Source organism: Telopea speciosissima, chromosome 2, assembly GCF_018873765.1.
Source record: "Telopea speciosissima isolate NSW1024214 ecotype Mountain lineage chromosome 2, Tspe_v1, whole genome shotgun sequence".
In the NCBI taxonomy this organism is placed as follows: domain Eukaryota; kingdom Viridiplantae; phylum Streptophyta; class Magnoliopsida; order Proteales; family Proteaceae; genus Telopea; species Telopea speciosissima.
Window position 1 is genome coordinate 17,426,538 of NC_057917.1, and position 24,480 is coordinate 17,451,017.

Genomic DNA, 24,480 nt, shown 5'->3' on the forward strand with positions numbered 1-24,480 from the left:
ACAGTTTCACCGAAATTTCACTAAACTGTGCGAAATAATTTGGTTTCGCAAGGGCTCAAAACAAAACCCTATGTGATACCATGGATTGCATAAATTTCAGAAGAAAGCTAGAGTTTCGATCGAATTTCGGCTCAAATGTTTCGTTTTGCCGAAATTTTGGCCGAAACGTTACTTTGGCCATAGCTTTAAATACCAGATTTCAAATGAAATGGGTCAAAATTTCAACCCATTTCGTTCATTTTTGCCTAGTTTTGACTCGGAAGCTTGGAAAATCCAGTTTTGGTGCTTTCTTAGACAAATCACTGTTGTACAAGGTTGGAACAAGTACTTGAGCAATAGAGGAACACAGTGGAAGTGATGATTTGTTGTTGGAAGATCTTTGCAAGATTCAAAGTTGAAGATATATCACTTTCCCCAAAAACTAATTTTTGCCAAAAAAATAAAAAGGGGGGGATAAATGCTTGGTGGTTGGCATTCAATTTTTTTCACGTTGCACACCATAACCCAATCTATGACTTCACGGAGCCGGAATTCATTTTCTGTTTTTAAATTATTTTAAATATTTTGGGAAAAAAAAATTTTGATTTTCATGCGACAAAATTGTGAAAAAAATTAGTATTAATACTCCAAAATGTTGATGATTCCATTTATAGGGCTGTTGTGGAGGACTTTGAACGTTTCTTCTGCCATACTATGACATGGCCAACTTTTGTGATACAGTCGGAGGATAACATGATTTGGCAGAAGCAGCAACATTTAAGTGGTTTTCATCCTGCCCAGAACTTTATTTAGTACTAGGAGTCTAGGACTATGAAGGGTGACTTGTTGCTTGAATTGTTGACTCCAATATAGGTGTCTCTTTGTAACAAACCATGTATGATACATAATTTATGAAATGGTATACAACTTCTTGTTTATTCAGTCCTAATTCATATTTAAGTAGTTTTACTAGAATTATAAGTGTTTTAGTACAAAACATTGGGTGGAATAAGCCAAATTAGAGAATGTATACCGTGTACAGTACCAACCTAGGTTCCAAAGTCAAATTACCATTTTTGGGGCGAATTTTTAAAATCTAAGGATTACACTATGTTTAGAGGGCCTAAATAGGGTTTCCTACAACTTTCATAACTTGATTTAGCAATTTGGCTCTCAAAACCCACCATCGAAACTTGCTGGAAAAAATGTCCAGGTTTTGACCAAAATTTTGGTTTCAAGCCTGACCACAACCAGTATCGAAACTAAAACCTGGAACCTCGGGCCCAGAAACAAGGCGGTCAAACATAAGACAACCACCTACCACATCCATCCTAGAAAAAACTTCCACTCTACTGGCCAAGAATATTTCTACTTTTGGAACACAGAAAATTTGCATCAGGGTCGCACCAAAAAAATCCTTCCATGTTGCTCGTGTACTTCGGGAATTTTTCATGATCTATTTCTTATTTTAATTGTCAAAAATGCTCACTGAGAAAGTAATTAGAAATAAATCACTGCCAAGTTCCATTACTTTAGAATCTAAATACAAGATTCCCCAAAGAATAGCACATTAAATGTATTTTCCAATGATCACTCTGACATTTTCCTCAATTCCAGCTTTATTTTGAATTTTGGTGCGTGGTGTTAAATCCCAATTGGCCTATTGTTTACAGTTAAAAATAAAGGGAGGAAGGTTTCCTAGAGCCAGCAGTCATGGGAGCCGTCCTTGACAAGCATGAAGGGTTGATTTCGTCTAACGTGGCCGTTAGATATATCAGTTACCCACTAGATTTGACATGTGTTGGTCTATCTCAATCATATGGCCCATCATGTTTTGAACTATTGTACTTTCAGATTTTCATCTGTCCAATTGTTATCAAACTTGCTGACCTTTTCAATTCATCCAAGCTTTATTCTGCCATACAACAATATCCGTTGAGCCTGAATTTTTCTTTTCCTTTTCTCTTTTTTTTTGGGGGGGGGGGGTGTGGAGTGGGGGGAAGGGGTTGGAAGGGAATTGCGTTAGGGCTCCATCTGGTTGCAAAGGAAATAAAGGGAAGGGAAGTGAAATCAAATTAAAACTAAAATGGAAACTTTTATAATCAATACCTACCCTAATTGTGTAACTAATTCTAAAGCATTCCAAATCTTGTTATTAAATTTTACTACATTTTGAAACCAGATTCCTAGTTTTTAAGAAGGAAAATAGAGATTCTATTTGAAAAGTATGATTACCATATCTAATAAACGTTTAAGGTAGTTACAAAAACAATAGTTTCCATTTTCTTTCTAAAACTGATTTCACTTCCCTTCCCTTTACTTGCAAGTTGCAACCAGATGGAGCCTAGAGGATCAGCAAGAAAGAATGGGCACAAGCCCAAAATCCCCAAAGGGTTACAACAACGCCAATAGGTAAAAAGCCTAAACCTGAAACAAAAATGCCCCAGATATCTAGTCAAGAATAACTAAATTCCATAACAGTGTAATCTCCCTAGTAGCACACAAAGATGATTTTATTCCTAATTTAAAACAACTACTCCCCCAAAGTCTGTTCATATTACTCTGAGATAAAATGGAGCATAGTTGTTGAAACAGGCCAAATGTGCAGTCAGATTGCACCTAAGCAGGAATGTATGTTTCTTTTCATCAAGGAAAAGCTGGAAGAAGGGTTGATTTGTGTTCCCTTTGTGAAGTCTGCTGACCAGGTTGCTGATATCTTCACTAAGGGATTATCTGGGAAATTGTTCCATCCCATTCTAGTCAAGTTGGGCATGATTGATATATTTGCACCAACTTGAGGGGGAGTGTCAAGTTACGTACACCAAAATACCATGGGGGTATTCTAGTCTTTTGGGTGTTTTATTTATTCTTTATTTATGTATTTATGAGCAAGGGTAGATACGTAATTAGGGCTATGATACTGTTCACGTGAACAGTGTTGTCAACAGTGTCTTGAACAGTGTTTCCATTTATAATCTCTTTTATTATTATTATAAATAGAGAGCTTGACTGATCTCATTAATCATTCAAGCATTATTCCACAAACCTGTTTTGTTAACAATAACTAACAGCAAGCTAACACCGTCAGCAAGAGGGAGTCTGGGAGTAATTAGGGAAAGTTGAGGGGAGGAATGTTTAATTAGGACAAAGGACAGGGGAGGGGGATGTAATTTTCCTGAGAATTTTTGCATATTAATAGTTTTAACTCCAATAAGAAATGCTCATCTGGCAAGGGAGTGTACCTAAATTGACATGCGTCATGAGTTTGACTCCCCTTACCCCTTTGGGGCCAGCCCCACAGCTTCTATGGTTCTCATAGGATTCGATGCTGACCCGGTGCACTCGTGTAGGGGACTAGTCAGGCCAAAGGTCCGGACACCCTTGTTAGAAAAAAATAACTCCAATAAGAAATGAAAAAACATTGAAGTGATTTAGGAATGGCTCCATTAGGACTGTGGTGTGTGTCTCGGTTGGAGGTCCATGGGTGTCCATGGACCTTTGTATCATGGGATTATGTCTTCTGTCCAAATAGTTTAGTTTCTTATTATTTCTTATCTTTCCTATTGTAATTAGACTTTAGGTTCCTGTTGGGATTAGACTTTACGCTTAGCTGAAGTAGAGTTTCCTCTATTGTGTAATTTGTTCAGATTATACAAATAACATTGGCTGGTGCAATAGAACTTATTCACTTCTATCAAACATCCTTCCTCCATCCTCTCGATCTTCCATCTTCTTTCTCCTCTCTTTCTCTAGTCCTAATCTCTGGTTTATTTAGTTTTAATCTTGGTTGGAAACGTGCTATGGATGTTGAGATGGATGATCTGTTGGATTGTCGGACTAGGAACTGACTTACAATCCAGTTTTTCATGAGAGGACCAAGCATAAGCTTATTTCAATTCTGTTTGCCAACTCCAGCAATTTATATTTCTAACAATCCAGTTTTTCAATCATGAATCAACTTGGTGATATGTTTACAAAGGCGTCGTTTCAGCCTACGTTTCTTAGTGGTTGTTCCAAGCTGGGTATGGGAGACATATATACTCCAGCTTGATGGGGAGTGTTAAGAGTGTATAATGTAGACCAGCCCACAAGAGGATCACAAACTTCAGGTCCAGCAACAATAAATACTTCAATTGGTTCTCATATTTGCAGTAAAGCTCAGAACAATTAAATAAAAATCAAGAAATCAAAGAAGGGAAGAAGAAGAAGAAGATAGGATAGTCTCTCTCAGACTCAGTTCTCTCACCCTTGGCCTCTCACTGTATTTTGGTCTCTTACCAATGACATCTCACCATACTCTCTCACAGAGCAAAGCACAAAGCTATGTTTTTTTCTTTTCTCAATCTCATTAATCAAATTTGTACCCAAGGTTGTAGCTCTTACAAACTTCTATAGAAGACTCAATAATAGACTCAAACACCAAAAAGAAAAGGCCTAACCCAATCCTTAACTAATAAGGCAACATAAACTGACTAGGAAACTAAAATAATGAAAGAAACTTACTCAAAACAGGACTCTGCCTAAATTATTGAAGTAAATCCCGTTTTCATACTTTCTACCCATATTTTAGGCCCATTAAAATGGCCCATTACAAAGAAAACCCATAGGATCAAAGGCCCTACACCCGCATAACCCAATCCAAGGCTTATTTCCAACAAAATAAGCCCTCTAGGTGACTTATCTGCATCAGTGTGTCTCTCGGTTGGAGGGCCATGGGTGTCCATGGACCTTTGTACCATGGGATTATGTCTTATGTCTAAGTAGTTTAGTTTCTTGTTGTTTCTTATCTTTCCTATTGTGATTAGACTTTAGGTTCCTACTGTGATTAAACTTTAGGCTTAGCTAAAGTAGAGTTTTATCTCTATTATGTAAACTGTTCAGATAAATATAAATAACATTGGTTGGTGTGATGGAACTTATTCACTTCTATCGCACAACCTTCCTCCATCCTCTCGATCTTCCATCTTCCTTCTCTCTTCTTTCTTTCTCTGGTTCTAATCTCTGGTTTGTTTAGTTCTGATATACTTACAAGGACATTAGTTGAATAGGAGTCATTTGAAGGACATTTGCAATTAAATCCGGTGAGGACCTATATGGTGCAATTTAGAAGAGTTAAGAGACCATGGGGTAGGCCAAAAAAGAAGGGAAGAAGTGGTGACTGCTGAGAAAAGATACAAATGGATTTGGTTTGACAAGAAACATTGTTTTAGGCCGAGTTGAATGGCAAACAGGATCCAGTTCAATTGTATGACTCTATTGATTAATTGAAACTACATTAATGGGCTTATCCTTCTTTTCACTCTTCTCCCCTTTTTTTGCACTCATTTTCTTTTTTACTAATTTCAAAGCTGAATTCCATATAAACCAGCCTTCAACTCGAATCCCCATAACCCTACTCTCTTCATAACCAAAACAAAACCCACTATACCCAGCCATCACCCCATTCCACGATCCCTTACAACTGGCCTCCAAAACAAAAAACCAGTAAAAATTGAACAAACCTATTACCACCCATCAAAACTCAAACTTCAATTAAACCATCCCAAAATTTCTCGAAGTCCATTAAAACCCAACCTATACAGAATTCTCAATCTAAATTAAGAAAAACCTAAACCTAACAGTAGAATCACCTCACTGAGCCCTTTCATAGATAGATGCCACATCAATAAGTCATACCCGGAAGTATGGTACTATAATTGGCAGGCTCAAGTGTTTAATATAATAAGATTAAATAACCACATATGCAGTGTCCAGTATGCCATTGCAGGACATAACGTTAAGTGCATGTTTGGGATAGCTTCTAGGCTTCAGCTTCTAGATGCTCCTGAAGCTGAAGCCCAGAAGCTGTCCCAAACATGCACTAAGCAAAAGCAGAGGAGGTGATACTAAGATGATATGATAATGGCAGTCATAACCAAGGTGTCAACTACCTGTATAGAACAGCGTACCAAAAAGCTACTTTTAAGAGGTCTGCGAGACACTAGATACGCTTTGATACGCATATAAACAAGTGTTTTAAGCGTTGTGCACCATAAATGAGCAACAAATAATGATATCCAATCAACGTAAGGCCATTTCTGTCTTCACGGTATCTATGTGTTCAAATTTTCATTGGCACATGCAATATCAAACATTCAAACCTACCAATAGATTGTAATTAAGAAGCAATTAGTAATTAAGAAGAAACTAAATAAGAATATAAAAAACCTGAAACATACTACTAAGTATTAAGATACATACATTAAGTATAAAGTATAAACACATTAACCATACTGCTACTCTACTAGTGACATAATAAACAAACCTGAAGAAGTATGTAAGTACTAATAATAAGTACCTAACAATAAACATACTTATACATTATAGATCACAAACCATTCAAGATGATCCAAATTTAGGTCAGCTTTCAGGTTTAGATGTGATACTTGGCAAAAACAAGCAAGAAAAACCAAGATTCAGGCAAACAGTCAAAGTTTAAAACATACTTCAACTCAACTTTGATGTTGATCTCCACTTTGATGATCTTTAATGCAAAGTTTTGTTTATTAACTCCTGCTATGTTTTTTAGTACATATATAGGATCCACTAAGGTTTTGGCCAAATAATCAAAGTAGGAAGAAGTTTTCTTTCAAAAACTGGGATTTTTCGCAGCCTGTGTATTGAGCGTCGGTCCATACTCCATATTGGTACCCTCCCTATCGATCCCTACCAATTTTGTACCCCCAAATAAAAAAATTGTATCGATTCAGCATCATATCGATACGGCCAATCTCAATAGTATCGGCCGTATTGGTCCGAATAATATCAATACTTGATACCATGGCAGTCAATAACATTATTTATGATTGTAAACGAGAAATGCTGGAGAGTAAATCATGGATGGTTTTATCAGATTTTGAATCTAAAACTTTAGAAAAAAGATGCAATGAAAGTAGAAAAAGAAGAGAATGGAGAACTATAATAGAAAATAACTTACTCATGATCAAAGAAGTAGGACACTGCAATGACCATCTCAGATATCCCATCATTGTCAATATCTGCTATAACCTGCAGAAAATAAAAGAAATAGTTTTCAGCAAAGGAATTGCATAATCATCTCTACCTCCATCTATTTAGAAGTGGAAAAAATCAAGCACATCTATAACCAAATACACAAATCTAAAAGCCTGCACTCACTGGAGTGCATAGGATGTGCGAGTCAATATCCACATAATCCTCTATTTTCCCGTGGCTCAGTTCAGTCCACTCCTCATCTCCCCACATGGATTCATCAGCATAATCATCATAGTCATACTTGTACTCATCATCTAGCTCATCGTTATCACGGAATAACTCGAAAGATGAGTCAACATCTGCTTCCAGTGCTGCATCGTTTTCAACAGTTGCACCCTTCACATCTCCATCAGAAGCTTTAGATTCAGAACCACTCTCCTGTTCCTTTGAGTTAGTATCTTCAAGAAGCCTCCTTGAGTTTGTCAAGTTCTCTGCTTTGATGGTGCCGGTTGATTCAGTTTCTCCAGATGACTTATGGATGCTACTCGGCAGCTTAATGTCTGTTTGTTCCTGAGTAGAGTTCAGTTTCTCTTCATTCTCTGGGTGGGACATATTCACCAAGGAGCCCTGGCGATCTTGCATAGACAAAAGAATGGTAGTGTTTGATCCAAGTATACTTCCATTCATCTCTGCAAAGATAAACAATAGTTAAAACAAATATCTGGTGCCTCAAAAAATACACTTACAGACATCCAAACAAATCTGAAAGTCCCTCCCCAACCACCTCCCTAGTTAACCACTAGCATGCAACGATGAAGGGAAACTATGTGAGGTGCAAATGAGTACCCAACACTAGGATACAAGCTCGTGGTAAAGTGTAGGAGAGAACTCCATATTAGACCAAGGTTTCAGTTATTACAAAGGTGATCTAAACAGTTGATTACTTACGAGATGCCAAGTTCATTTCAGCAGCCTCCTGAATAAGCAATTTATCATCAACATCTGGATGAGATCGATCGACTGGGTCTGAATGCAAGCCTACATACCAGTTTTTGAGAACTTTCCGCCGAGGTACCTCAAGTTTTTCAGTCATCAAGTAGCCTGAGACCCTGAAATACGAAAAATAGGACCTACCTAAGTTAAGAAAGTTGAGTGAATTACACCAACAACCAAGATTACATTGTAAAAATTCTCCTATAACCATTAAAGAGATTGTTACCTGAAAAATATCACTTCACCATTGTAGGTAGCCAGAGCTATTTCTCTTATACCATCCTTGTCTATATCAAATAGGAGAGGAGTGGAATGAACAGTTGACTGGTGAAAGACAGGCCATCCTGACAAACACATAAATGACACACATTGATTTATTACATCTGCAATCCATGTGTTGCACGACGTTTCTGCAAGTCTAGTTTTATGATTGATACAACAATAAATTAATTAGAAGAGAAAACATGAATCATCATTCTAAAGTGTTTTAGTACAGTGACTTCCTCCTCATGGCCCAAGTCAATGGTTGCATCAAAGACAGAAGTCAGATATCAACCTTTTGTACTCGAGCACGGCCTCTATTTTAAACTTCAAAATAACCGGAAATGAAGCTTACTGCAGCAATAGTAAATAGACCAAGAAACATAATCCTCGAGACTCTCCCGTTAGATAATTTGTTAGACGGTCAGCAGTCCTCAGTATCCATTGGAAGTCGGTACAATATGTCTGTTGAGGATATCAGAGACAAGCAAGGGAGATAGCAAAACCTTCATGGGCTTTCTCACCAAAGCCAAGTCTCTATCTATTAACTAACCCTAGCATCCAAGGGGTGAGCCAGCACTCTTACAATCCAAATTATTAAATACCCATAAAATGATATTATTAAATACCAGATACAAGGCTAAACCTTTTTTTTTTCACTTTGTGTTTTCTCCCAATATTTCTCAAAAGGGCTGTTGACCAAAAGTCTTTACTTCAAACTAAAGGAATACATAAACTCCACAGACAAACAGCTTCAGACAAATCATATGAGAAAGTAAATTATCAAACTATACCTGGCATTTTATCTCCATCAGAACCCTCTAGCACTTCCAAGTAGTGAACAAAAGATGGCACCACTATATCAAGCTTACCGTCACTGAGATTCAAAACAGTTTTTCAGTATGAATCTAAGAATGTAAATTCCTAGTTTAAACGCCAAAATAGTATCAGTCCAGCAAAAATTTTCCAGTGCATTCATTGGATACTAACAGTTCAGTTCTAGTCCCTCGTATTGGGAATTTGGAATGTTGTGCCATAGTGATTTTCTAACAAATTTCTTCAAAGAAAAATAGCTTATATTGATTCAATTGCCACATGACAAAACATTCGAAAAAGGACGACACAAATATGCAAAATTCCAACTTCATGTGAGTTAAATATAGCAGCTGTTTACAGCATGACTTAAAAAACATTTACCTGTTGATGTCGGCAATCAAAGGGGTAGCGTAGATGCTAGAGCTCACTTCCGTCTGCCATCTTAGTTCCAAATGACGAGGGCACTGTGTGTTCAACAAAGCATCCTCATCTCTACAAAAGAAAATGATGCATTAACCACCATATAGTAGGATGAAGGTTCTGATAGTACTAAATACCTGAATAAATCATCAGAACCCACAATTTTTCACTGACATAAAAAAAAAAAAACACTGAAAAACTTGAATCTTCAAAAGGCCCAAAAAAAAATAATAATCCAAAAGAACCCTAACGTGCATTAAATTATAATTCAAATTAAATCTTATGAACTCATGGTCCTCCAACATGTCTCATTTGACTGATCATCTTAATGATACATGGTAAACAAACTAAAAAGAGGGTAACCGAGTGAACCCACATAACAGGATATCCGAGTGTATCATCGCTTGCATCTCGTTCTCTAAACTTGTTTTTCTTCGTTTCATCTGGCGGTGATTCAGATACGACCTGAATGATACTCAAATAAACATAAACAAGGAAACAAAGCAGCAAAATTGTACTTTTCATAGTATCCTCGTAAGCACAAAATAACTTTGCGTTTTCAGTTTGAGGTATAGGAATGAAGAAGTTAAAATCAACAGTTAGGTTCGCTGATCACAATAGGGTGTACTGAAACATTTCGAAGCGAGGTAGAAGAAAATCTTTGTCTAGCTTCCGACATCGAGAGTTAACGGTTTATGTCATCTCGAGAGGACAACTCCGATGGTCCTCCTTCGGTAAAAAAATGTCGGAATGGAACCATTTTTTCCGAAGATTTTATTTTATTTTATTTTATTGGTATCTTATTTTATTTATAAGTGTTTTTTAGCCGCTTGCTTGGTTGGTTGGAGATTTGCCACTTAAAGTGTTTGCCCCTGAGGAGGTCATGGGTTTAAGTGTATCGATTGATTCTCGTTATCATATTTGTGTATTTTTTTTTAGATAAAGACATTTGTGTCATTAATAGGCACATTTTCCCCCACTCCCTTGGTGGTTGTATTTTCTGTTGGCTTGTTTAATGTCCCATAATTTTGATAACTTAAAAATGTTAAGGAAAAAAGTTTTCATGCATAGCTGTGTAAATCGTGAATGTGAGAGATTGGATTTCTCACAAAGAGTTGGAAAAGTCATAAATCCCCACCCATTAATTAATGTCTTGAAATTCCCACCCTCCCATACACGACCGTGTATGAAAATTTTCCCCAAATGTTAATGATTAATTAATTATCTATCTAAAAGTCGGTTAATCTTTTGGGATTGGTGCGTTGTTTGTGTGATTACACTTTCATCAAAAAAAATTAATTATCTATAATTAGGGGTATTTTGCATAATTTTACACTTCAGGGGTAAATCCATAAACTATTAATTATTTTTTTCTTATTGCCATTATATGTAGAATTTAATTCTAAGAGTAACCTAGTACGGATGGCATAATGATATTGAAGAATTAAGAAGTGTTTTTATTTTTTATTTAAATATTGTTGTGGGGATTTGATAAACAAGCAAGTATAGTCGAGTAGGTTTTTTCGGTAATCTCTAACTTGGTGGTTGAGACTTTAATTAATCATGAGGTCTTGGGTTCAAGTTTCAGAGTGGGTGCATGATATAGTTAAATTTGTTTTGTTATTATGTCAGCCTTAGGCTGGTGGATCCCACCCTATCAAACAAACTGTGAGAAGGGAAAACTTCACAATCGTGGTAAGATTATAGGGCAGAGATAAAATAGGAGAGTGAGTTAAAAATAAATAAATAAAAAGAGGGGACAGAAATATCGTGTGTGAGAGAGAGGGGGAAAAACGAGAGAGATACGGAAAGAGACAGAGAGAAGGAGATCGAGAGAGTGTTGTTGTTCACTATTTTCCCATTCCACACTAGTGCCAAGGCAGTAACCAGTAAGTGATCTACGTTGTCTTTTTTTTTTTTTTTTTTTTGGCCTAATGCTAATGAAATTGGGATAAATTCCGACTTTCTTTGCATCATAAACCTATTTTGTTTTAGAGATAAAATTCTGATTTTCTTTACACCAAAAGCTTATTTTGTTTTAGATATAAATCCTGATTTTCTTTGCATCAAAAGCCTAGACTGTTTTAAAGTAATTTTTTATTTTTGCTGCATACGAACCTAGACTGTTTTAAAATAATTTCTGACTGATGCATTGGAACCTACTTTGTCTTAAAGTAATTTTTTATTGGGTAAATTACAGATCACCCTTGGTTTTGAAAAAACTCAAATCACCCTTGGTTTAGACCCCAAAATGACAAATTAGTCCCTCACATTAGTTTTATGTTGTTAAGTGATGATGTCAACCAGTTAAATAAATTTAAATCCCTAAACTACCCTTGACCAATGTTGAAGATGAAGGAATGGTAGTATTGTAAATTTAATTCTAATGTTTTAGTACAAGGGTAAAATAGTCATTTCACACCAATAACTAACAGCAGACTAACACCGTTATTGTAGAGGGGGACATTTGAGTTTTTTTTCAAAAACCAAGGGGTGATCTGAGTTTCGATTGAAAACTAGGGGGTGATTTGTAATTTATCCTTTTTTATTTTTGTTGCATAGGAAGTCGGACTCTTTTAAAGTAATTTCTGGTTTTTGCTTCATTGGAACCTACTCGACTACTCTGTTTTAATGTCAAATTCTGATTTTTGTTACATTGGAACCTACTCGGCTACTCTGTTTTAAAGTTAATTTCTGATTTTTGCTGCATTGGAACCTACAACAACAACAAACACAACCTTATCCCAACTTAATGGGATCGGCTACATGGATCCAAACAGACTGAATAGAGAAAACATAGGTATACTCAGAAAAGGGCAAAAAAGATTGGAGAAGAGGGATGGGGAAAGATATGAGAAAAGACAAAGGAAAATGACAAATGGAAAATAGGAAGTAAATAAAAAGATGAAAGATAGTAAGAGGCAAAAGGCACATCCCAACACGTTCAAGATAATCTTAGTTAAATGGTGTCTGCGACATAGATCCTTGCCCTCCAATATGCTTTCGAGGTCATATTTGGGACCAGACCTAGAGTATGCATGTCCTTCCTCACCACTTCTCCTATAGTCATTTTAGGTCTCTCCCTAGCTCTTTTAGCTCATTCAATCGGAATCATACCACTCCTCCTTACTAGGGCGTCCCTAGGTCTACTTTGAATGTGACCATACCACCTTAAGCGACTCTCTCGGAACTTGTCATTGATTGGGGCAACTCCCAAGTTCGCGCTTATATGTTCATTTCGTACTTTATCCTTCCTTGTTTTTCCACACATCCAACTTGACATCCTCATCTCTGCTACACAAAGCTTATCAATATGACACTTCTTAACTACATACCCAACATTTTGCCCCGTACATCATGGTCGGGCAAACAACAGTCCTATAGAACTTTCCTTTAAGTTTTAGAGGAATACGTCGATCACACAGCACTCTGGATGTACTTCTCCACTTCATCTAATCCACTTTAATTATCTGTGAAACATCATTCTCTATGTCACCTTCTTTATTTATGATTGATCCCAGGTATCTAAAATAGTCACTTTGTGGTATCTTTCTTTCCTTAATTTGCACCATATCAGTATCCATCAAAGTGTGACTAAAATTACACATCATATACTTCGTCTTCGTTCTACTAATCTTAAACCTCTTGCTTCCAAGGTTGACCTCCGCAGCTCTAACTTAGAATTAATCCCTTCTTTTATCTCATCCACCAAAACAATATCATCAGTAAAGAGCATACACCATGGGACCTCATCTTGAAAGTTCTTGGTTATATCGTCCATTATAAGGGCAAAGAGGTAAGGGCTTAAGACTGAGCCCTAATGTAATCCAATCGTAATTGAAAATTCCTTACCCTGACCTTCCATAGATCTCACTCTTATCACCACACCCTCATACATATCTTTAATGACATCCACATATTTACTTGACACCCCCCTCTTCACTAGGACAGTTTGGATTATATCTGTAGAGACTCGGTCATAGGCTTTTTTCAAGTCTATAAAGACCATATGGAGATCATTCTTGCTATCTCTATATCTTTCCATAAGCCTCCTCAATAAGTAGATAGCTTCTGTTGTTGATCTACCTGGTATAAAGCCAAATTGGTTCATCGAGATAAGAGTCTCTCTTCTCAATTGGGCTTCAATAACCTTCTCCCATACTTTCATTGTGTGACTCAATAGCTTTATGCTTTTGTAGTTATTGCAGCTTTGAATATCACCTTTATTTTTGTAGACCAGGACTACAATGCTTCTTCTCCATTCATCTGGTATTTTCCTGGTGTTCATAATCCTATTAAACAGCTTGGTTAGCCAACAAAGCCCACACCATCCTAATGATTTCCACACTTCTATTGGGATCTTATCAGGGTCTGTTGTCTTACCTGGTTTCATCTTTCTTAGGACTTCTTTAACTTCTGCCAAACTAATCTTTCGAACATATCTATGATCATAATGAATAGGGTATTCGTCTGGGTCACTTCTACTCAACCTATCTCCATTTAGTAGGTTACAAATATACTCGTCTCATCTCTTCACACTGTCCCCCATCCCTTATTAATACTCTTTCCTCATCATCCTTGATACACCTCACCATATCGAAATCTCTATTCTTCATTTCTCTCATCTTAGCAATCTTATATATAGCCTTTTCCCCTTCTTTTGTGTTTAAGTTGATATAGGGATCTTTATATTTCTTCGCCCAAGCCATCCCCACAATCTTCCTAGCTTCGTTTTTAGCATCATAATACCTCCTTTTATCCTCTGCTTCCTTAGTTCTGTGCCAAGTCTAAAACACACTTTCTTAATTTTAATAGCTACTTGGACCTCATCGTTCCACCACCAAGTCTCTCTAGGGGTTTGGCGACTACCTTTCGCCTCCCCTAGGACATCTTTGGCAACCCTCTTAATACAAGTCATCATCTCGTGCCACATCACATTGGTATCTCTTTCGAAGTCCCACCTTCCTTGTTTGACCATATTATCAGTAAAACTCTTAAGGTCCTCCCCTTTTAATCTCCACCACCTTATCCTAGAGTGCGTAGATTCTCTCCTCCTACACTTCTGGGCACTGAGACATATTCAAGGTCACAAATCTATGTTGAGTTGTAATTAAGCTCTCCCCAGGGATAACCTTACAATCCTTACACACCAATCTGTTAGCCCTTCTTGTTAGGAAGAAGTCAATTTGACCGGTATGAATCCCACTTTTATAGGTAACTAAGTGTTCCTTTCTTTTTTCAAAGAAAGTGCTCACAATAGAAAGATCATACGATATCGTAAAGTCTAGGATTGAAGTCCTCTCCACATTTCTCTCCCCAACCCTGAAGCCTCCATGGACACCTTCATAGCCTCGATAGTCACTCCCAATGTAGCCATTCAAGTCACCTCCAATTACAACCGATTCATCCTGGCCAAAACCCTGCACTAAATCATCCATATGGTCCCAAAATTGACGCTTACAACTTTCATCCAAACCTATCCGTGGTGCTTCAGCGCAAATGATATTAACAACGTCTTTCTCCAATACTAGTTTGATAGATATAATCCTATCACCCACTCTCTGAACCTCTATTACATCATTCTTTAGGTCTTTATCCACTATTATCCCCACTTCGTTTCTATTATTTTGGTCTCCCGCATACCAAAGTTTGAAGTCGTCCAACATTTTAGCTTTATTACCCTTCCATATTGTCTTTTGGATACAAGCTATATTAATCCGTCATCTCCTCAAAACATCTATTAACTCCATGCTCTTACCCGTTAAGGATCCAATGTTCTAGGTAGCTAATCTAATCCTACGTTTCTGGGTGGGCAAAAAAACCTCTCACTTGCCCTTGCCTACTATCACCGCATCCAGGCGTCGATGCAGCGCATCGTAAACGGGAGACGCCCTAGAAGAAAGAGGGCGAAAAGACATGAAAATAAGAAAAGAATAAAAAAACAAAAGAATCCATGCAAAAGGTGATTGGCCGAATATACTACAATGTCGGCTGCCAACTTGACGCACTACTATAGAAAAATAGATAAATTTAAAAGAAAGATATAACAAAGAGTGACCAAAAAGCACTTAAGCATCAGACTATTGGCAGTTAGCTCAAAAGATATTAAAGATAACGTTAAGCAGATAACTCAAAAAGTAAGCAACATGGCAACTAGGGAAAAGGGCATATGGAACATATGGAGCAAATAAAAGAGCAAATGTACACAATCATAAAACAAATAAAATATGTAATGCAATCAGGCCCACCGTACGTTAGGCCCGGCAAAATGAAACAAATGTACCAAATAAAAATGCACTACTAAGCTGGTACAAAAGAAAAGCAAAATAAAGTACACAAACCATGTAATGTACTAACAATATAATGCACTAACACTAAGTACTAGAAAACACTAACACTAAGTACTAGAAAACAATCAATGCGTTAAAATATAATGTGCTCACAATAAGCAGTAAAACAAATAGACTACGGTTCGGGTATAGAGAGATATAGTTGGATTCACTAACAACTATGCAGTAGCAAGATTAAAGGAAATAAATTAATACAAACGAGATCAACTGCACAAGTACTAAAAGATAATACACAGAACTGATGTGTATCCCAACAAAGTTAAACAGATACCGAAAGCTATGAATCGAGCACAACAAATTGAATAGGTAAATAGATACAAATATCAAACGGAATATACTATGTTAAACAATTAAGGAGGTAGAAGAGGTAGTAAAAGAGATATCCCTTACTATCCTTAGTGTTCCAACTCCTGTCAGTACAGGGGTATTTGGTCCCCAAATCATTGGCTTGAGGTAGTTCTGCCCGGCTTGTACTAGAATCTAAGTGGTAGCAGCAGGTATAGGGGATCGAGTGTTGTGGGTATGGGCAGGTCGAGAGTTAATACCGGGTCTGCTAGGTTGAAGAAGGTCTAGGGTCAGTGTTGGGCTAGGTCTCGAGAGTGGTGTGAGGGTCCTACCTTCTGGTCGTTGGCTAGTTCTAATGATGGAGGGGGTTTTTGATGATGGGGAGATATCAGGGAAGAGAGGGAAGTGTCGTGGGGGGGGTATAGAGAGGTTGTGGGAGGGATATCAAGGGGTAAAATTGAGAGTGGGCAGAGAATATCGTGATAAACACATAATTAAAAGTCAAAAACAAAATCGAGATGTGTAGATTAGTTATGGGAGAAAAGAAATCGGCTGGGGTAAGAGAGAAAATCTAGGGATTGGGAGAAGGGGGAGTTATCAGGGAGAGAGAGGAAGATAGAGATAGAATCTAATGGGAGATAAAAAAAAAAAAAGGAGGACATATAGGTTGTGAGAGAGAGAAGAAAACAGGGGCAAGAGAGAAAATCAAGGGTTCGGTAGGAGGGGGAAGCTATAAGGGAGAAAGAGAATGATATAGATAGTTATATATTCTCAGGGGGAAACGGAAAAGAGGAAGTTCTTGGAAGGGAGAAGAAAACGGAGTAGGAGAGAAAATCAAGGGATTGGGAGATATCGAGAAGAGAGAGAGAGATTGAGGTAGTTCGTGGAAGAAGGGGTCGAGGAGAGAGGAGGGAGGGGTATACCTACCTGGGGGCTCGCCACTGAACTCACCGCTGCCAGGGACGGTGTTGTGGTGTTGGAGGATCGACGGCTTAAAGGGCCATTTTCAGTTCAGAGAGCAGAGAACATTGGAACCTACTATGTTTTAAAGTTAACTTTTGATTTTTTTCTTACATTGAAAACCATTCTATTTTAAGCTTAAAATTCTGGTTTTTTCCCTACGTTGAAAGCCTATTCTGCTTTAGAGTTTTGGGACTATACTTGGGACCCAAATTGCAGGACCCAATGTAGGTCAGATTAGGATGAGGTTTGGGCTTTTGTTGGCCTACCAAGGGGTGAAACTCGATTATGATTTGGGCCCATTCTGAGGTTGCTTGCTGTTATGATTAAGAAACTCCCCTATTTTATTTTGGACCTTATATTGACTCTTGAGGGAGTAGGGTGCTGGTTTGATTTGTGAATTAAGGTAATTAATAAGGAACACCTTATAATTGTAGATAGTGACCTTTTGGAAACTGAAAACTCAGAGGGTGGGGATAACACATTTGCAGACTAAGGTAAGTGGATTATAGTGAGTATACACCACGTGTGTGGACATGTATAGTATGTTTGATTTGTGTTTCATATGGAATGTTTGTCAATGATGATATACTGAATTATAGTAATTTAAATTGTATTTGTTGATGTGTGGTGACATTGTGAAAGTGGTTTTGGGATATTACTTGTGGATTTTTACTTGTATTTTCATTTAGTGAAATTTTAAAGGTATAATTGTTAAAGAGAGTGTTTTAAAAGTGCAAGTGTTTGTAAAAGAGTGATAAGCGATGTAAATATTTATGAAAGAGCAATAAATGATGTAAGAGTTTGACCCACCAAAGCGGTGAATAGACTGCTCTGTGCCGATGGAGAGTCATAGCCACCAAAGAGGTTTTTCGTGGAACCACGAAAATCATACCCATTATACATAAATGAGTTGTCAGTGGTGTATAATTAGTCACAGAAGGGTGACAACCATAAGTGATCGTAAGTGATCGTAAGGGGGTCGTGTTTCTCTCATATTGTGGGAGGTGCTAGCCTGTTTCCCTTAGTGCCAGCTAAAGTGATAAAAAGGGGGGATTTCAAATGACAAAGTTATTTTAAGTGTGTGGAGTTTTTCAAGCAAGTGTTTTATCGAAGTTTTGAGAAATTTAAAAGGTGTTTGATTTAATTATTGTGAATGTTTGGTTGTTTTGCTTTGTTGTATTGTACTCTTACTATTTTCTATCTTACTAAGCTGTTGAGTTCATCCCATTAAATTTTGACATTACAGAGGAACAAAGTGGAGGTACTGGTTGCAACGGAGTTCGAGGGCAACTCAAGTTTTTATTTTATTTATTTTATTTTAATAACTGGATGTAGTAGGGAGCTACTTTATGTAAACTCTGACAGAGTGATTTGAGGTTTAAGTTAAGGGCATACGTTAGATTGCCACCAGTAGGTACTTTTGGGGATTGAAGAGTAGTGATTTAATTATTTTTGTTGAGACTTGAATTTGATAAGTTAGTTTTATGTATGATTTTGTGAATGTTTATCGATCGTTGATCAGCGCTCGTGAGGACTGTACCTTTTACCTATATCCAGGCCTGGGTCGTTACAGCTTGTATTAGACTTCCATTTATAGCTGCCCCCCCCCCCCAAAAAAATCAAATGATTGATACAAATTAAGGGTGTAGATCGGTTAGATCCGATGGGTTTGGGACTAACTCTCTTTCATTTGTCTTATTAGCCATTTAGGGGTGTCAATCCGGGATTGGGCTCTTTACTCCACAGGGGTGCGTCGGACATCTTGTGGCGCAACACCACAACTTGCTATTTGAAGGGGGGCATTTGGTGGAGTATTAGTTTCTGTTGTTTCAGTTGATGAAAATAATGACATATTTCCAGTTGCAAATGGTATGGTTGAATTTGAAGGCAAGGACAACTGACTATTCTTCCTCTACCACTTACGTGAGGTCATGGAGAGAAACATAGCTACAACCACATCCCCTGATATACCAATCACATTTATGACAGACAAACAAAATGTATGATTCCAAATTTTCCTTAAGTCACAATTGTTTAAAATTGTTTGTTTTTCCAATTACATATGATTTTTAATATGTCGTATGTTATTCTGTTTTATAAGGTCTTAATGAAGCAATTTCAATCATTTACCCTAAAGCAAACCATAGACACTATTGTAGACATTTATACAAAAACTTCAAGAAGCAATTTGAAAGTGGACCTGTATTAAGGGGTTATTTTTTGGCTGCCAGCAAAACATACAATGTGCATGTGTTTAATAAAACTAGGAATGGGATGAAAAAAGCTTATGATTGGTTGATGAAGGCTCCAATTGATATGTGGGCAAGACATGCATTTGATCACAGAGGCAATAGTGATCACATAACTAACAATATTACAGTGTCATTTCACCAATGGGTTAGACCCATAAGGAGTAAGCTAATCCTTACAATGATCAACCAAATTAGATTGAAATTGATGTGCAAGTTACGAAAAAAGTTGGTGAGGGGCTGCAACTTTTCTGATGTTTTGACTCAAAGGATCAAGTCTAAGCTTATTGTTTGCAAAAAAAAATGTGAAGTTCTGCAGACCATTAATTGTTGGAGGAGATAAGTATGAGATACAAGATGGCTCTAATAGGTAGGTGGTGGACCTAGGAAATCCAACATGCGAATATGTGCATGCACTCAGTTTAGTAGGGTTCATCTCTTGGACTATTGTCATGCATATTATACAAAAAAGACATATCCTCTGACTAATGGGGGAATGATTGATCAATTATCTGATCCTAGTACTTTGGAAGACACTAAACTACTTCCTCTACCAATGAAGAGGTCAGTTGGCAAACCAAATAGGCTAAGGGGGAGGGAATCTAATGAAGCGTCCAAAGAAGATATTAGGAAGAGGTCCACCACTATTAGATATGGTAGATGTCATTCTTTTGATCATAATAGAAGGACATGCAAAGGAGAACCAGTAAAAGGCAAGAGACCATCTGTTTCTCTAAAACTATTGGTGTCAAAATACTATTACTAATTATAAAAATCCTATTTCCATTTAAGCCTGTTTATTTAAAGTTAGGGTATTCTTTTGATTATTTGTTTTGTTGGTGCAATTGTAGAGGAAAACAAGTAGTGATATACATGATGATATCACACCCTCCTAGATGGTAACCAAGTCCTCTCAATAATTTTCTACAACTGTACTTACAACTGAACAAGATAAGGTTTAAAAAATAATGAAAGCCAAGGCTACTAAACAAAAGGCAAAGAGAGATAGCCAAAGAAAGTTACAATCAAGGTGGTCACTATCCTGGAAATGTGTGAATTTAATTATTTCATTAGTGGGTTGTTTCAAGAGATGCAAATGAGATTGTGGTGCTGATTTGAGGTGTTGTTTTCATGTACAGAATTGGTGATTTGCTGAGTTCTACATCTTGAGGAGCTGAGATGAGTTGGTGATTGGCAGAGTTGTTGATACTTTCATTTGCTTCATTGGTGAGTTGATGATTTGTAAAGTTGCTAAGTTCTACAAATGAAGATGGAGCTTCATTGCTGATCATGTGCTGATGTCTGGAGGGATTATGGAGTTTAGGAACTTAGTTGATTTGTGTGTTAGAAAACATTGATGATACAATGGGACAAGTGATATTGGTCTAATTTGTCTTATGTTTTAAACAATTTAATGTTGATGTAAGTGTTTTAAATTAAGTTTTTAAGACGGGATTAGGTTTTTAATGATAGGATTATATGTAAAGTGTTGTTTGGTATTCTGTTTGAAACAAATTTAGTTTTATGAAAGTGTGAAAATGAAAGAGGTGCTATGCAATGATGGGATAACAATTTGATTTGCTTGAATAGTATTATGTTTGAAACAAATTTATCTTGAATGATCTATTTGGTCAATTGAACTGACAACAGGTTTTTGACTTTGCAATTGGTTATCCTTTTTATACAATTAAGTTAAAATTCACTTGGCCAGTTGAACATTTAAGTAGATTAATGAGTCTTGAAGGATGTAATTAAAGTATGAAAATTCATGTTACATTTCATATGCTCAAACTAAACTACTCAACCATTTCTTGATACCATAAAGTTTTGACATAAATTGTCCACTCCCCTTCCCGAACATATATCACTTCTTCACAATAATTACAACCATATTGAAGTCAAACAAAGCAAATAGAATTTAACATATTCTCTTGATTCCAACATTTGATTTTTTCAGAGCCTTCACTCTATTTTTGAAACTGTGGAACTCTTCCTTCCCTTGTTGCTTCCTCCTCTATTGGTCTTCTAGACTATTTTCAGCCACAGTATTTGGTGCATCATTGATGTTGGTCCCTCTTGGTTCGTCAATGTTATTACACCATTGGAAGAAGTTGCAACCATCCTTGTTTTTGTCTACACAGTTGTAATAAAGTTTATTCAAGTTGTCTGCCGAGTTAGAGATCCTCACAACAACTCTTTTTCTACAAAAACATTGTTTGTTCTCAAACTTTAAGCACCTTGAATTGCTCTCATTCACACTAGTAGAAGACATTTTACCTGCAAAAAATAGCAATTTGCATATGGTTAAAAATTGGGTTTAAGCATCACTTTAATTCCAATCTTGGTTTGGGTATAAGAGGGTATTCACATATCTAAAGTTTTAAGCATCATTTTAATTTGGTTTTGGGTCTTACCCTTCACAGAGATATGGTTCAAACATGGGTTTTGTTATTACTTACAACCTAATCTAAGAGTGTGTTGGATTTTATGCATCACAAAGATATAGTTCAAATATGAGTTTTACGCATCATAGAGATATGGTTATAAGCATTACCAAAATATTAGCACTTGTAATGAAATGATCATTGGGTATAACTCCAATTGATGTATACAAGAAGCACTAAATATTTTCTGCAAGTTTTGGGAGCTGGGATACGAAGCAAATGAATTTACCTTTTTCAGCATCTTATGGGCTTTGTCTAGAACTGAACATCAAGAAATAGTCAGACAAATCCATTGTACTATAATCAAGTCTAGTTTATGGTTTTCATGGAGTTGTGTGTTGCTCATTGATTAATGCTTATTCAAGAATTAGATTGTTGGAGGATTCAATTATGGCTTTTAATGGGATCAAGAGATTAGATTTGGCATCTTGGGGGACTATTATTTATGCATTTGTGCTAAGAGGTCATAGTTATGAAGATGATGTCTTTCTAATTACTAATTAAATTGTATTGAAATATCACAAATTGGTTGAATTACTTACAACCAAAATCCTCTCAATTTGCAGGTTGAACCAAGATGGTAGGAGTTGTAGGTGCCAAACCAGAGATGGGAGGAGTTGTAGGTTCCAAACCGAGATGGAGTAGTTGCAGGTGCCAAACCAAAAATGGGAGGCATTGTAGGTGGGAGGAGTTACACGTGCCAAACCGAGGGAGGAATTGTAGTTCCCAAACCGAGGAAGGAGTTGTAGGTGACTTCCGAGGTTCTTTTAAATCTCAGAAGCAGAAGTCCACAAATCCAGGCCGCCCCTCGGAGGTGTAGTAGTAACGGTAACAATGGTCGATTGTTTAAGCTCAGCAATGGCGGTCACCCTAGGAGGTGTAGTAGCAGCGGCAACAATGGTCGGTTGCAAGTGAAGCTCAACTGAGCAAGTCTATTTTGAATCACATAAAATGATTCTTTGTACATAAATATCGGTCTAAATGAAATTCAAGGTCTTTTATGGATTAGGTAAAAAACAAGGGTCTGGTGATTAAGAGAATCATATGGACGATTTAGTATTTCTTCATTCATTCCCATCCAATAAAACAAAAACCTTTGCTTGGATGGGTTGATTTCTTAATGAATTGTGAAATAAAAAATATTTTTTTATCTATTTTCTCTATTATTTGTATTTGACAGTAGAAAACTAAAATAACTAGTTATAGTAGGCATGAAAGAGCTAAATGAAATACACAGTTTTCTACATATGTTTGTTTATAAAACACTTACCTAAATTTCAAAATTTTCAAGACCTGCTGATAAGGGATAAGAAAAAATACCAATTGACCTCAATTGACAAAAGAAGTTCCAATTGAAAGTTTTTGATTCATCAATTGTTACATTATTATTATAGATAACACTAACAAAGATAAAGTGATAGAAGTAGAAGAAAACAAGATTGATTCATCATCTATAACATCTACTCATCTCATGATTCCGAATCAATAGATTCATTGAACAACTCTTGAGTAAAGTAATAATAATAACAACTGTATAACCCCAGACATCTGAATAACAACTGTATCATGTAACTTCATTCACAAATGAAACTCTCCTTGAATTACTATGGGATAAAGAAAAGGATTTCTATTTTGATCATTTTTTTTTCTTTTTCAATCGCATCGAGTCCATTTTTGAACGACCAACCTCCATAATACTCTTTACTTTAACTCATTAGATTCAGGAGTAGGCTCATTAATTGAACATAATTGTATAGTTAGAAATTGTTAGATTACTTATTATTTTTTATTTTAGGTCATTTGTTCTTCGCTTTGAAACTTTTGGTTTCCCTTTCTATTTAGTGAGTTTTTAAAATATTTGAGATGGGGATTGTTATTTTCCCCATCAATTCAATTAAATCTTCACAACACAACAATAACACATAATAATGATATGAAAAATTAGAATATAATAAAAAATAAGAATAAGAAAAAGTATCTCCTTCTCATATTCATAAGTTTGGGTGTTTATTTTACATTATTATATCATTCAAATGGAAGATGACTCTAGGATCGAATTAGCTTTCCAACGTTTTATCTACATCTTCCCGATCAAGACTGGGTTTGCTTTGTTTGAGATGAACTCACAAAGACTCGACCTGAGTAAGATTCATCCTTTCTTATTGGCTTAGCTTGTCAAGAATTAAAATGAAATAAATATCTTACAAATTGGGGAATATAAATAAAGATCTTTTTTTTAAGCCCATCAAAGATTGGGTTTGCTTTGTTTGAGATGAACTCACAAAGACTCGACCTGAGTAAGATTCATCCTTTCTTATTGGCTTAGCTTGTCAAGAATTAAAATGAAATAAATATCTTACAAATTGGGGAATATAAATAAAGATCTTTTTTTTAAGCCCATCAAAGACAGGGTTATTTCTAAAGAAGGGCATTTTGGTCTATTAAAACACAACTTTAACGTTTTCAATTACCAGTTAACATACTAGGTTTTTTTATTAAGCAGGGAAGGTATGAGTTATTTTCCAAACCTCACGGATGAAAGTGTAATTAAAGCAAACCTCAAGGGAGGTACGTGAAAATTTTCTCTCTTTTTTTTGAACAACCACTTACTCGGTCGGTTGGAGGTTATCGGTTAGATACTTAGATCCTATGGGTTTGGGACTGACTCTCTTTTGTTTGCCTTATTAGCCATTTAGGGGTGTCAATCCAGGATTGGGCTCCTCTACT

At 36.5% G+C, this 24,480-nt stretch overlaps 1 protein-coding gene across 2 annotated transcripts in view; it reads right to left on the reverse strand.

Moving 5' to 3' along the window:
• LOC122652509 (protein DEFECTIVE IN EXINE FORMATION 1-like) overlaps positions 1–10,026 on the reverse strand; it is a 35,948-nt gene extending 25,922 nt beyond the window's left edge. Inside the window, exons 1-7 of one of the 2 annotated variants that reach the window (XM_043846269.1) lie at positions 9,839–10,026; positions 9,424–9,534; positions 9,021–9,103; positions 8,192–8,309; positions 7,921–8,081; positions 7,156–7,661; positions 6,956–7,026 (exon numbers count right to left, since the gene is read on the reverse strand). In XM_043846269.1, coding sequence (XP_043702204.1) covers positions 6,956–7,026; positions 7,156–7,661; positions 7,921–8,081; positions 8,192–8,309; positions 9,021–9,103; positions 9,424–9,534; positions 9,839–9,987 — 1,199 coding nt within the window. In that variant the 5' untranslated portion in view covers positions 9,988–10,026. Of the gene's footprint in view, positions 1–6,955; positions 7,027–7,155; positions 7,662–7,920; positions 8,082–8,191; positions 8,310–9,020; positions 9,104–9,423; positions 9,535–9,838 lie in introns of those variants that run through there. The other variant, XM_043846270.1, reaches the window with a different exon arrangement.
• Between the last annotated feature and the right edge of the window lie 14,454 nt (positions 10,027–24,480).